We start from the raw sequence: 14,186 nt of genomic DNA, 5'->3' as shown, positions 1-14,186 counted from the left end.
GATAGGGACTCATTAGAGGGCCACAAGGATAAACACCGAGGACTGCTTATAGCAATTGCAAACAGATACTTGTTTGATAAAAGTGAAAATACAATAATACTAAACATAACTCCACACAAACTCAAATCAGTGTTCAAATCTATCAGCTGCCCCTCATATAGCATTTATACTGGGAAACAGAAACCAATGGAAGAATGATTTGATCCAAATGCAGAAAAAAATGCAATGTAAACAAAAATGAGGTAAATAAATGAATAAAATGACCATTTTTCTAACATCAACTGCCGTATAGTCATCGTCATTGACCATTTTATTTATTGTTTTAATTTTTGCTCAGCTTCGGTTACTGTGAATAGTCGTTCAACAATAAGCTGAAACTAGCAGGTCAATCAATTACTGGGCAATATCTCAAATGTATTTGACGATATGTCAAATGAGTCATTCTGCTGTCGTGAAGATTAAAGGTGATGCCACATTGTACTGCTTAGTGCACCCTGCATTTAAAAGGACATTAAGGCTTTGTACAGAGTTTCGTGAAAAACAGGCATCATTCCGGTGCTTGGAGTTTTAACCTAGCAAGAGAAACTCCCGGAACTCAACTTCTTTTATTGGAGAAACAACAACTCAGAGGAGGCATGAGCCAAGCCCTAAAGATGCTGAGAAACAAATAATATTTAAGTGGTTAATTTAACCTCATCCTTTTTCTTAAATAAACTGCAGAAACAAACTGTATTTACCACGTATTTAATGGAATATCGGAAATACAATAGTGGTATGATTCAAATGCTGAAACCTACCGAAATGAGAGCAAAACTGACTTAAATTGACATAACAATGAGGGAGAAATTAGAGTATGAGAAAAAGCTAGCTAGAAATATAAAAACAGATAGTAAGAATTTCTACAGGTATTTAAAAAGTCAAACAGTAAGTAAAGTGAGAGTTGGTCCTCTAGTGTGTGTGTCTAGGGAATTAATGATAGAAAATAAGGAAATGGCGGATGAGTTGAACATATATTTTGCATCTATCTTCACTGTAAGCATCCCAGAAATAATTGTGAATCAAGAGTTGAGAGGGACGGAGGAACTTAAGATAATTACAATTACCAGGGAAAGGGTACGAACATAAGAATTAGGAGCAGGAGTAGATCACAGAGCCCTTCGAGCTTGCTCTGCCATTCAATAAGAATGTGGCTGATCTGATTGTAACCTCAACTCCACATCCCCACCTAAACCCGATAACTTTTCGCCCCCTTGCTTACCAAGAATCTATCTAGCTCTGCCTTAAAAATATTCAAAGGCTTTGCTTTCACTGTTTTTTGAGGAAGAGTCCCAAAGTCTCACGATCCTCAGAGAAAGAAAAATCTCCTCATCTTAAATGGGTGACCCTTTATTTTTAAACAATGATACCTAGTTCTAGAATCTCCCACAAGAGGAAAAATCCTCTCCACTTTTGCCTTGTCAAGACCCCTCAGGGTCTCATATGTTTCAATCAAGTCACCCCTTACTCTTCTAAACTCCAGCGGATACAAGTCTAGTCTGTCCAACCTTTCCTCATAGGATAACTCACCCATTCCAGGTATTAGTCTGGTAAACCTTCTCTGAACTGCTTCCAACACATATACATCCTTCCTTAAATAAGGACCAATACTGTACACAGTACTCCAAATGTAGTTTGACAAATGCCCAATATAAATGAAGACCAATGCAAAATACCTATTCAATTCATCTGCCATCGCCTTATTTTCCATTATTGATTCTCCAGACTCACTTTCCATGAGACCAATGCTCACTTTGTTAATTTTTTTTCTTGTTTAAATATCTATACAAACTCTTGCTTTTTTTCTTTATATTTCTAGCTAGCTTTCTCTTGTACTCAAATTTTTCCTTCCTAATCAATCTTTTAGCCATTCTTTGCTGTTTTTTTATATTCTGTCCAATCTTCTGACCTTCCACCCATCTTTGCACAATTATATACTTTTTCCTCAAGTTTGATACCATCTTTAACTTCTCTAGTTAACCATGGATGATTGGTCCTCCCCTTGGATTTCTTCTTTCTCGTTGGATCGTATCTGTTCTGTGTATTCTGAAATATCCCCTTAAATGTCTGCATATCTACTGACCTATCCCTTAACCTCATTTGCCAGTTCACTTTAGCCAGCTCTGCTTTGATGCCCTCATATTGCCTTTATTTAAAATACTAGTCTTAGACCCACTCTTATCTTCCTCAAACTGAATGTAACATTCAATCATATTATAATCGCTGCTACCTAGGGTGCCTTCACTATGCGCTCATTAATTAATCTTATCTCGTCGCACAATACCAGGTCTTTTGTCGTCTGCTCTCTGGTTGGTGTCAGCCTGTGTTGTTCTAAGAAACTATCCTGAAAATGTTCTACGATTTCTTCATCTTGGCTACCTTTGCCCATCTAATTTTTCCAGTCTATATGTTGATTAAAATCCCCTATGATTATTGCCGTACCTTTCTGACAAGCTCCCATTTTCAGCGTACTGAGAAAATTATTAGAGCTAAAAGCTGACAAGTCCCCAGGCCCTGATGGACTTCATCCTAGGGTCTTAAAATAAGACATTGCTGAGATATTAGATGCATTGGTTTTAATTTTCCAAAGGTCCCATCAGATTGGAACATAGCAAATGTAACTCCTCTATTCAAGAAAGTAGGGTGACAGAAAGTGAGAGCTAGAGGCCTCTTAAGAGTTAGCTTAACCACTGTCAAAGGGAAAATGCTGGAATCTATTATTAAGGTGGTTATAGCAGGGCACTCAGAAAATCTTAATGCAATCAGACAGAGTCAACATGGTTTTGTGGAAGTGAAGTTGTATTTGACTAACCTATTAGAGTCTTTGAGGAAGTAACAAGTAACGTGGATAAAGGGGAACCTATGGATGTGGTGTACTTGAATTTCCAGAAGGCATTTGACAAGGTGACTGCACAAAATAGGAGCTCATGGTGTTGGGGGTAACATATTAGCATGGATAGGAGATTGGTTAGTTAACAGGAAACAGAGAGGAGTCATAACTGGGTCATTTTCTGGTTGGCAAGATGTAATGAGTGGAGTGCCACAGAGGTCAGTACTGGGGCCTCAACTATTGTAAATATCAAAGACTGGAACGAAGGGACCGAATGGATGGTCACTAAATTTGCTGATGACACAAAGATAGGTAGGAAACTAAGTTGTGAAGCGGACATAAGGAGTCTACAAAGGGACTTAGATAGGTTAAGTGAGTGGGCAAAGGGCTTGGCAGGTGGAGGATAATGTGAGAAAATGTGAACTTGTCCACTTTTGCGGGAAGAATAGAAAAGCAACATATTATCTAAATAGCGAGAGACTGCAGAACTCTGAGGTACAGAGGGATCTGGATGTCCTGGTTCATGAATCATGAAAAGTTAATATGCAGGTGCAGCAAGTGACTAGGAAGGCAAATGGAATGTTGTTGTTTATTGCAAGGGGAATGGAATATAGAAGTAGGGCTATTTTGCTACAGCTGTACAGGGCATTGGTCAGACCACATCTAAAGTACTGTGTACGGTTTTGGTCTCCTTATTTAAGAAAGGACATAGTTGCATTGGAGCAGTTCAGAGAAGGCTCGCTCGACTGATTCCTGGGATGAGGGTGTTTTCTTATGAGGAAAAGGTTGGATGGATTGGGGTCTGTGTCCATTAGAGTTTAGAAGAATGAGAGGTGATCTTATCGGAGCATATAAGACCCCAAGGGGATTTGTTGAGATGGATGCTGGACATATGTTTCCCTGTGGGGCAGAGACTAAAACTCGGGGACACAGTTTAAAAATAAGGGGTCTTCCACTTAAGACCATTTAAGAGCAGAATATTTTTTTCTCTCAAAGGGTCGTGAGTGTGTGGAACTCCCTTCCCCGGAGAGCAGTGGGGGCAGTGTCATTGAATATTTTTAAGGCAGAGGTAGGTAGATTCTTGACTGACAAGGGAATCAAAGTTAATAGGGGGTGCACAGAATAGTAGAGCTCACAATCAGAACGGCCAAGATCTTATTGAATGGTGGAGCAAGCTCGAGGGGCTGAATGGCCTACTCCTGCTCCCAATTCGAATGTAAACATAGGCTGGAACTTTCCCTGAATTGCACTACGTGCAGTGGCAGGCGTGAAAAAAGACAGTTTACCCTCTGGCCGCAAAAGCGGTTGTTTGCACCGTATTGTTTGCTTCCTGCCTCATTATTTATGCAGCCACAGCAAACACACTGTCTCACGGGTGGGCAGTCCTTGAATCACCCACCATGCCCTTACCTCACTGTCTCCTCACTCCGGGTGCCTTACCTAAACTGCAGCCGCGCAAACAGTTCTTGATGCTTGCAGCCCAGGACTGCTCCAGGGAAGACATGGCCCTGAAAGCCAGAAGAGTTCAGTGGCCCATCACTGGAAGGCCTTTTGGTGGTCTGCTGTGATATCCTTCACTCCCGCTCTGGCCACAGGAGGTCCAGCAATCCCACCACTATGGCTTGGGACGTGGTGGTAGTGGTGGTCGGTGCCAATGCTGCACAGAAGATGTTGGCCATCCAGTACAGAAAGAGGATGAATAATCTCATCCATGCCACCAGGGTATGGCAACCATCTCATCACTCTAACACACACACTCACAAACCCATCACACATTCACTGGCATCTCACTCACTGCCAGCTCAAGGGACATCACTACCCATTCTCACACACCTACTCTCACATCTCCATCTGGCCTCATCTCCTCTTGGGGCTGCCTCCTCAGCCCTCACCATCTTGAGGCACTTGCACAGATCAACTTGTGTCCCCACACATATCCAGGGATACCTCCCCTTTTCCCAGTACAGCCCTCATCCTGCATCCTCTTCCCTTGCCTGAAGCCACTTCTCCCCTTTGCCAAGCAAGCTCTAGCTCTGCAACCATTGAAAAGTCACCCTCGCCTTACAGCTGGTCTGGTAGGTGGAGACCTGCCCGTGAGCCCCCCTAAAAGTGATGTGGTGCTGTCTGTGAAGCATGGCGCTGATGACTGCGAGCGCTGCCTGAAGCAAGATAGGTGAACAAACCTCGAAGTCCCGGGTGAAGTGCAGCTCACCAGGTGCTTATGTGCTGTTGTGAAATATGTTGGTGTGCAATCACGCCAAAGTGAGCTCATGACTCAGCCTGGGGGGGATGATTCTGGTGAGCAGGGTTTATAATGAGATTCTAATGTACATAAATTAGCTTCCTGATGTGTGGTGATGGGAAACGCAGCACGCCATTGGGGGGTGGAGCAGACGATCACAAACTGGTTTTACGTCGATGTGAAACCGATTTTTGTGATCTCCCAATATTTCCTGCTCCCGCCCGCTATGATGCCCACCGCAAACAGAAAAGGAAAATCCCGGCTCTTGGGTTATGTGACCAATAACGTTTGCATTAAAAACTTCATTACCATCTGAGAGATTGGCCAAGTTAAAGAGAGAAATGGGAAACATAAAAATGTCAATAGTAATAATATATTGAATGACAGTTGAGAACATTAATCAGTGAGTTATTTTCTCATATAAGAACCAACATAATTGACCTCGAAACATTCACTGACCTTTAATGAACTTAGAGTTTAGTTTTGCAACAACTTTCCATGAGGAACCCAACTGAGTGAACATTTTTTTTTAAGTTTATACACATCACAAATCCAATTTATAGCTTTGGCTTTTAATTGCACTTCTTTTAACCTGAGAGTTAGGTGACTTTTAATACAATTTAACTAGGTGTAATCTTACCTTTGTAGAGAGTGCATCTAAAATTCTCCAGAACAACTTTTTGGTGAGGTGCAATTCTTCATCAGTTGCACTTCCATAACTGCCCCATCCTGATGCCAAGCAATAGTATTTCCAACTCTGCTCATAGTGGCTGGCTAGAAGCTGTAGTTGATAAAAGAAAATAATACTAATAGACTAAAAGTATTACAGAAGAAACATTTTTACAAAATATACAATTTGATACTTCCGCATCAAATCCTTGCGGCTGATAGGAAATTATTGGCTGTGTATTTTGTAATGATCGCTAGACATTATAAGATGATTATGCTTTAAAATGTCTCTTTAATTTAAAGTAAAATGGAATAATAAAGAGGGATAGGGGACTTGCTATTAATTCTTCCTGAAAAAAACCAGTGTGGCCTGATTACCAAGGGGACAGGGGACCCAGATAAAGTGCTATTGAAATCTACATGCCAGATTTAACACCTGAATGTAAAGGACAGAGCAGCTGGCTTTTCAATGAATAGACATACAGACTCTCGGGCTGTCTCATTCAAAATCTTGACAGAGCGAGAAAGAGAGATGCAAATGTTTTACTCTTAACTGGCACCACCAGATGCACCACAATTACCAAGTACCATGGTGATTTCACTGTCCCCACTCAAAGTGGGCAACCCACATGGTCCAGAAATACCACAAGGACCCCACCAAAAACGTTACAATTAGTTTAATGTTGGAAAATCCATTGGGGTTAGGGTGGAGGCTGTATAGTCAGAGATCCAATGAGAGTTCCGTGGGATTGGAAAATCCAGGCCTAGATGTCTTCAGAATACTTTGTAAATGTGGCGACATCAGCGTCAGAACAAATGTCGGATATTTTTGTTTGCTACATTGGCAGATTTTGACACTTTGAAGGTATCAGTTTGGAATGGCAATTCTTCGCTGAAATACTTGGGCATATGACCTGATCTAACATGACTTCCCGTTGCTTTTCAATGGAATATTAACTATTTTCAAGTTCATAATTTATCAAAGCAAGACAATATTTTGCAAATACCTTTAAAGGCATTTTACAGTACTCAGTAAGCATAGGAACATCAAACACAAAACGGCGCAGAAGTGGTTGCAACACAGAAGGTTGAAGGTACCTGCGAAACAATGGAAAATGACAAACAAATTACAAAGAAACATATGTAGATACAGACTCTTTATCTATATCATTCAAACATTCATTATATATTAACCACTATAACATGAGCGGGTTGGAACAATGGCTTGCAAGTTGTTAAATTTGTGCTCATCATTCCTACATAAATTTAGGTGGGGAGAAACATTGTTGTCATACACTCTCCCTGCAGCTAGATGTTGCGCCATGATGTGTGTACACCTTTAAGGAGGCGTATCTTAAACTGCTGTCAATCACTACCCACCTCAACGGGATATGATGTATTAGTCCCATGACTTGTTAGTCAGTCCATGAGCAGCAGTGATAGAGGTCAGATGTATTATACTTAGATCCCAGTGAACATTATATGTAAATAGTCTTATCTTCAAATGACCCATATTATTGTTTCACCAATCCTGGTGTAAAACTGATACATTTATATCAAAAAAGAATGTACAGGGCAGTGGATATCTGACAGCACTGGTCAGTCTTCTTGGCTATGCTGATGCATAATGTTCAAAGATGTAGAGAGCAGCAAATATGGACAAAGTAACTACTTAACTGTTGCATCATCTCTGGCAGTGGCTTCTTTTAACAACTTAGAGTTGTCTCGAGTTCCCCAAGGATGTGTCCTTTAATCCCTCTTCTCATCTGCATGTGAACCTTTGGTAACATCATCTGCAGGCATGAGGTCCAGCTCTCCCATATACACTGATGACGCAGATCCACTTCTCCCAATCCCTTCTTGGCCCCTATACTGTCAGGCTGCTTGTCTGTCTTCCAGACTTGGACAGGATCATAGAAACTCTCAGCTCGGAGGGAGGCCATTCAACCCATCGTGCCTGTGCTTGCTCTTTGCAAGAGCAGCTGTGCTTAGTCCCACATCCCTGCTTCTTGTCTGTAACTCTGGAAGCTCGTCATCCTCTAGCACCTGCTCAACTCCCTTTTAAAATTATTTACGGGATCGACTTCCCGCTCACTTTCCAGATCCCGACAACTTCCTGAATGAGAAAAAAAAATCTCCTCATCTCTCTGCTACATCTTTTGAACTTATGACCTCTAGTTACTGATCCATTTACCAGAGGGAATAGGTTCTCTCTGCTGTACCAAAACCTCCCACCATCTTGAAAACCTCTTGAACCTCTCTCTGCTCCATGGTGAGAGGTAACCTACTGGAGAATTTCAAGGGTGAACCCTGACTTTCTCCATCAACGTATTCATTCGATCCAAGACATCATCTTTGCCCTGTCATAAGTTCTGTAACGTGGCAACAACTTCATTCTCCTTCCTAACCGCTGACAGAGTCTAAATCAGACCCCGAGTTGTCCTCTTCATCACAAAAACTTGCCTCTTTTCACCCCTATAACATTAGTCACTTCTGCTCCATTTGCCACTTCGACCAGGTATTTGTCACTTCCGGGGCAGGATTTTATGTCCCGCGGGCAGGCATGTGCCTGACCTGATCAGGTGTAAAATCACGTGTGATGACATCGGACAAGTGTCCCGACCTCATCGCGCACTTGAGCAATCTTTCAGTTGGCGGGCGTGCGCAAGAGTTGGCAGCGCGCCCACCGACAATTAGAAGCCCTATTAAGGCCCTTCAGTGGATAACTAATTTGTATTTTTTTGCTGTCCATCCAACCGTTCGGTTGACGGGTGGACAAAGCTCATCCACGGGCGAGATGAGGTTTCCAGGAGTAATTTAAAAAAAAAATTTTAACATCATTTCAAACATGTCCTTCTTCATGTGACTGATCCAGATGTGGGGACGTGTTTCCCTCGTTTTTAAAATGTTTATTTTTGTGTCCACAATTCTTCTGCTCCCTGAGGCAGCTCTGGGCCGACAGGGAGCTTTCAGCAAGCGCTCCCCCGCCCCGGGCATGCGCAGACTTCCGCACTCGCCCCCCCCCCCCCACACCTCCCCCATAGCGCTGGGCTCCTCAGCGGGCCTTTCACGCTGGCTGCCCGTTAATTGGCCAGAGGCGGACTATTTCGCGGCTGCTCCCGGGCCCATCGGCCGCACCCGCTCGACTAGTGGAAAATCCTGCCCCTGGTTTCGGGTGCCACTCATTCTCCACCCTCTACACGGTTTAGCTCATTCAAAGCTCAGCTAGCCATGTCCTGTCCTGCACCAAATTTTGCTCACCCATCACCCTTGAATTTGCTGACCTATGCTGCTTCTCAGTGCCCCAATGCTTCAAGTTGAAAATTATCTTCCGCATATTTAAATCCTCTCACAGCCTTGCTGTCCACTTTGTCTGTAACTTCTTACACCCCTGAGACCACGATCACTCCCCCACCAAAGCCTGTATCCCTCTGACTCTGATCCCTAATGCACCTGCTACTTCCTCACTGTGCCATCGCCTACCTGAGCCCCATGCTCTGGAAGTTCCTATCTAACACGCTGCCCCGGCTCTCTCTCCTCCTTCATGGCCCTCTTCAAAATCCATCTCGTTGCTCAGGTTTTCAACCTCCTAATGTCTCCTTTTCTTGTTTTGGCATCAATTTTTGTCAAAACCCACCCCTGTGAAACACCTCAATACATTTTGCTGCATTAAAGGGGTTAATATAGGTGCAAATTTTTATTGCCATTGTTATCAGTGATCATCCAAAAAGAGAAGATGCCACTAGATGTTTCTATGTCACAACTGATGCTCCTTTAAAGCATCGGGCAATATTGGAGGAAGATGCAGCTATGAGGCAAATAGAGGGTTCTTGTTGTGTCTCGTTGGCGTGCATGTGGTTCACATTTGAATAAAGGGTTGTGGTAGGTTATAATAGTTCGATCACATCGTAACATGCTTGATATAATGCATGTTTCTAAATTTGTACAATCCTACCAAGTCGCAGTAGCCCACGTACTTATGGACTAAAGAATGAGAAAAAGTGAGATCCAATGTTCTGTCAGAACTAGCATTCGGTCAACAAGAAACAAAAACACTTTAAACATCAAAATTTGATTATTTGGCACAATCAAGGGTGATTAATACATTTTCAGGCAGTAGTAAATGTTTTAATATTGTACAATAAGGGCACTGGAATAAGAAAGTAAAAGATCCTGCACTAACTTGATCATCATAAGATGGGTGCTAAAATTACCAGTCAGCCCCTTTAATATCCAAAAATGAGAGGTTTGTGTACACAAAGGCTATTTCCTGCTAGGATCTGCTATGTCAAAGGCGTTACAGCTCCAACGTTCCCTGAGTCACTAAGATCAACCGGATCAGTCTAGGATCATACTGGGTGGCTGTATTGGTTTGGCCTTTGCGGGTTCATTCTGGCGTTAACTCTTTGAGGATAATTTTCAGCTTCATTGCCTGAGTGGTAAGCTGATGGAACAAGCTGCCCATTGCAATCAATGGGGCAAACATTGAGCAGAAAAGGGCGAGTGACCCACTCTGCCAGGTCACTGACCAGGCTGAAAATTCTACAAAATCGTATTCTTCAAAATGTGGAAGACTTGAAAATAAAGGTAAAGATGTCTGTACCGGCATATTGATAGCAAACACTCTTCTATAGACTCTCTCTGGGCTTTGGTAAGACCAGGTCCTTTGGACAGTCGGTAGATTGTGTGCAGTGTGGAGTCTATTACAGAGGCAAAGTGTTCAGTCCCAGCAAAAAGAGGTGCACATCTTGTGAGTAGTGGGAGCACTGCCGAGCAGATATATCTATTAAGGGCAAGAGCAGTCTCTGAAGTACCCAAAGCAGCCTGTTGGAATAGGAATACAATTATTCAGAGAAATGCTTAATATACACTACTTTTTATGTCTAAATCTGTGAGTTTATTATAAAACAAGAATCTGAAAGAAGCACTAGCCTGAATATTTCACATTTCCAATTACCACATATGCACTCTGATAATTACGGTTTCTCCAAAGGTACATTAATCATATGACTAAAAATGCAGTATTTTAACTCCGGCACGCACTACAGAATCAGTTTAGGCTGACTACAATGTTCTTCTTCAATTCATACTCTGTAAATGTCTCTCATTTAAGTAAAGTCCATTCACAAATGTTTCTGGCTGTATCTTTTTCTTGCCTGCGCTGTACAACTGGTGCAGATTAATTTGAATAGAGTCCAACATACATCGTCTTTCTTTGAAAACATTCAATCATGCATCCACCACTGGCCAATGTAATGAGCACATGAGAGGTTTACAGTCATCTAACATAGAATGCACTGTCCAGTCTGACACGTTAAATGTTCACAGGAACAGTACACAACAGAAAATCAAATACTCACAGCCTTGTTACAACGAATAACAATCACTTTTACTTACTGATTCAAGGGAGGCAGATGCTTTTAAATCAGGTAAAAATCCAACTTCCAGCAAATGAAGTAGGAAACTTTGGTCCTCGACACCATAAACACGGTCCAGAAACAATACCATGGGTGCCTTGTGGTCGGGACAGAAACTTGCAGACATAGATGGCTCGGAAATAGTTCCATCTGCCAAAGCACCAGAATGTATTTTCAAAATGCTGTTTAACTGCACAGGTTGGCAGTAGTTTTTTCTTCAGGTTTTGCATTAAATATGATGAGATTAACGACACAAGTCAAATTAAGAATTATGCATCCAAATCTTTTTCTCTCTTCCTCTCTGGAAGGCATTGACTCTACCTGGGGTAGGGGTTCATGGGTGACAATCACCCTTTGATATCTTAGTGTCAATTCTTCATGTGTGAGCCTAGACAATACATGTCAACAAGGTATTCAATCATGGAGAAGGAGGGCTTGGCATCACAATAAAGACCAATCCTGTTCTCACATGGTATACACACAGGAGTCCGGAAGGTGTGCAAATGGGAGTGGGAGGTCTGGCTGATATTCCCTTTCTGAACTAGATTGGAGTAATACAGACACTATGATGAGAACAACATGCAAAAGAAATAAAAAAGATGGAAGATGGAGAGAGAGAGTGACACAGAAAGTTAGGAAGTCAGAAAGAACAGAAGGACAGTTAGAGAGAAAGATCCTTTTTGTCTGTAACCTATGCCACAGCCAATCAAATATATTATACATTGTATTAGACATATATATAAGGTATTATCCTCCCACCATCGATAAATAATCTGTCTGACTCACTATAAGGAACAGCATGGAAAATCTTCTTGTTTATATTTAAGAACGTACAGAAAATGTGTTTTACACCGTTTACATCATCATATATGACATACCTTGATTAACAACTGGCAATTTCAGTGGTATACTAATAATGCCCACCAGATCGTCAGTTGGCACCAGGGAACGAAGTATTGCTCGGATTCGAATGGCTTCACCCTTGTGCGCTTGGATTAGCTGATACAGTAGATAAGTAGCAATTTATGCAAAGCAAAAAAAGACATAAATCCAAAATGCAAAAGTGTTCCTGTATTAGGCTTCAGACATTACCGCTACCAACTTCCACAAATCTTAAAAGGTATGAAATATTTCCAAAATGAATACTTTACCATTAATTCAACATTCAGTAATCACAATGAGCCCACAACGCATACTGCTAAAATAATAACCACTTACATGCATCTCTGGAGCACATCGGCCTAGAAGATCAATCAGAGCAGAATAGAAGGACATGATAGAATTACCCATGTGTACAACTTCTTCATCCTCCTCTTCACTACTGTTAAATTAAAGTTCATTTTTAATAGGTCATTTGAATAAAGAGTGGCAAAACCTGCTACCATTTCGGGTACATTTACACCATAACGGTAACACTGGGGTAAACGGTTATTTCTTCACTTTGGTGCTGCACTTAGGGCACTTAACCGTGCACCAGATCAAAGGGAACTAAAATTCCAAGGGGGAAGGAGTCTTCACTTCACTTCATGCCCGCACATCTTTACACACATTACGCAGGGTTACGCAGGATATATGGCACAGAAACAGACCATTCAGCTCATGCTGGTGTTCAAACTCCATTTGAGCTCCCTTCCATTTTATTTTACATCTATGCCTATCATCGTAATCCTCGTTTCCCTTCTCCCACTTCAGTGGAGGCGACTGATCAATTAAGTGGCAACTTGTCTCCGTAAGCCACGCTTTAAGGAGAGCTTCAGGGCGTCTTTGAAGCCCGTCTTGCCCTGGAATGTTCAAGTGAATTCGTTAAACCTGGCAATTTAGGGGCAAGCCCCAGAAAATGGTTACCATGGAAGCTTCCAGGTTGTCATTAAAAACCTACTTGGTTAACAAACATCCTCCAGGTAGGAGATCTACCATCCTACCTGTTTCAGCATACATGCCACTCCGGTCTCACTCCATGGCCCACTATTTATGGTGAGGTGGGGAGGGGGTGGGGTGGGGGGCATAAGGCAGAAACAGACAGGGGGACCGGCAAGGCTGGAATATCCGGAGATCTAATTTTTTCCTGTTTTCTGCCTGGCAGCCGGCCCATGGGCAGGATAGTCAATGACAAGAGAGGGATTACAATTGGGGACTCTTGGGGGTAGCCACAATTGGAAAAGCTTCCTTGAGGTGCTGAGGGAAGCAAGCCTCCTCCATCTTCTCATTTTTTCAAAGACACTTTCACTGCAAAGATTCCCAAGCTCTGGAAAATCCACACAAAAGGTGTAAAGTTTAAATTGGGCCCCCAGTTACACTGTGGGAGCCTGATTTAAATATGTTAATGAAGAGTCCTACCTCTCGTCAAGAAAGAGGAACTTACCTGATTTCTGAGCAAACGTTGGGAACTACAAGTTGCAGCATGCTCCGGAAGTTTCCGGACATGCATCGGGAGCGGGCTGCAAAGTCACAGTTCAGCGTTCTGAGATCTTCAGGCCGAAGACAAGTGCCCAGGGCACCAACGTGGTAACAAATGGCACGAAAACTGATCACAGGACCCAGGAGTGAGGCGCCATCATGACAGGAGTCCTGAGACAGGGGACAGGAAGAGGTCCCAGAGAGGTAAAGGGAACCCCGGGAGAGGGGACAGGAAGAGGTCCCAGAGAGGTAAAGGGAACCCCGGGAGAGGGGACAGGAAGAGGTCCCAGAGAGGTAAAGGGAACCCCGGGAGAGGGGACAGGAAGAGGTCCCAGAGAGGTAAAGGGAACCCCGGGAGAGGGGACAGGAAGAGATCCCAGAGTGGTAAAGGAAATCTTGGGAGAGGAGACAGGAAGAGGTCCCAGAGAGAGAGAGAGACAGAGATGTCCGGGGAAGGGGCCACAGGAGGAGACCACTGCGGGGAGGAACTACCCAACCTCAGAGTAACATTTAAAGTTCCAAGATTTATTTTAAATTAAAAGCAAATTATTTTATATTTTAAAGTTTGTTTATGATATTACCTTATAATCTTGTC

At 42.6% G+C, this 14,186-nt stretch overlaps 1 protein-coding gene across 2 annotated transcripts in view; it reads right to left on the bottom strand.

Annotated features, from left to right (window-relative positions):
* ryr3 (ryanodine receptor 3) overlaps positions 1-14,186 on the bottom strand; it is a 349,432-nt gene that overhangs the window by 128,558 nt on the left and 206,688 nt on the right. For both annotated transcript variants that reach the window (XM_041214540.1, XM_041214541.1), the window contains 6 exons: positions 12,413-12,515; positions 12,073-12,193; positions 11,175-11,344; positions 10,381-10,601; positions 6,785-6,875; positions 5,749-5,889 (listed from right to left, as the gene is read on the bottom strand). In XM_041214540.1, coding sequence (XP_041070474.1) covers positions 5,749-5,889; positions 6,785-6,875; positions 10,381-10,601; positions 11,175-11,344; positions 12,073-12,193; positions 12,413-12,515 — 847 coding nt within the window. The remainder of the gene's footprint in view (positions 1-5,748; positions 5,890-6,784; positions 6,876-10,380; positions 10,602-11,174; positions 11,345-12,072; positions 12,194-12,412; positions 12,516-14,186) is intronic.

Source organism: Carcharodon carcharias, chromosome 20, assembly GCF_017639515.1.
Source record: "Carcharodon carcharias isolate sCarCar2 chromosome 20, sCarCar2.pri, whole genome shotgun sequence".
NCBI lineage: Eukaryota > Metazoa > Chordata > Chondrichthyes > Lamniformes > Lamnidae > Carcharodon > Carcharodon carcharias.
Note: the sequence above shows the minus strand (reverse complement) of the source record. Positions and strands in the feature narration are given on the sequence as shown.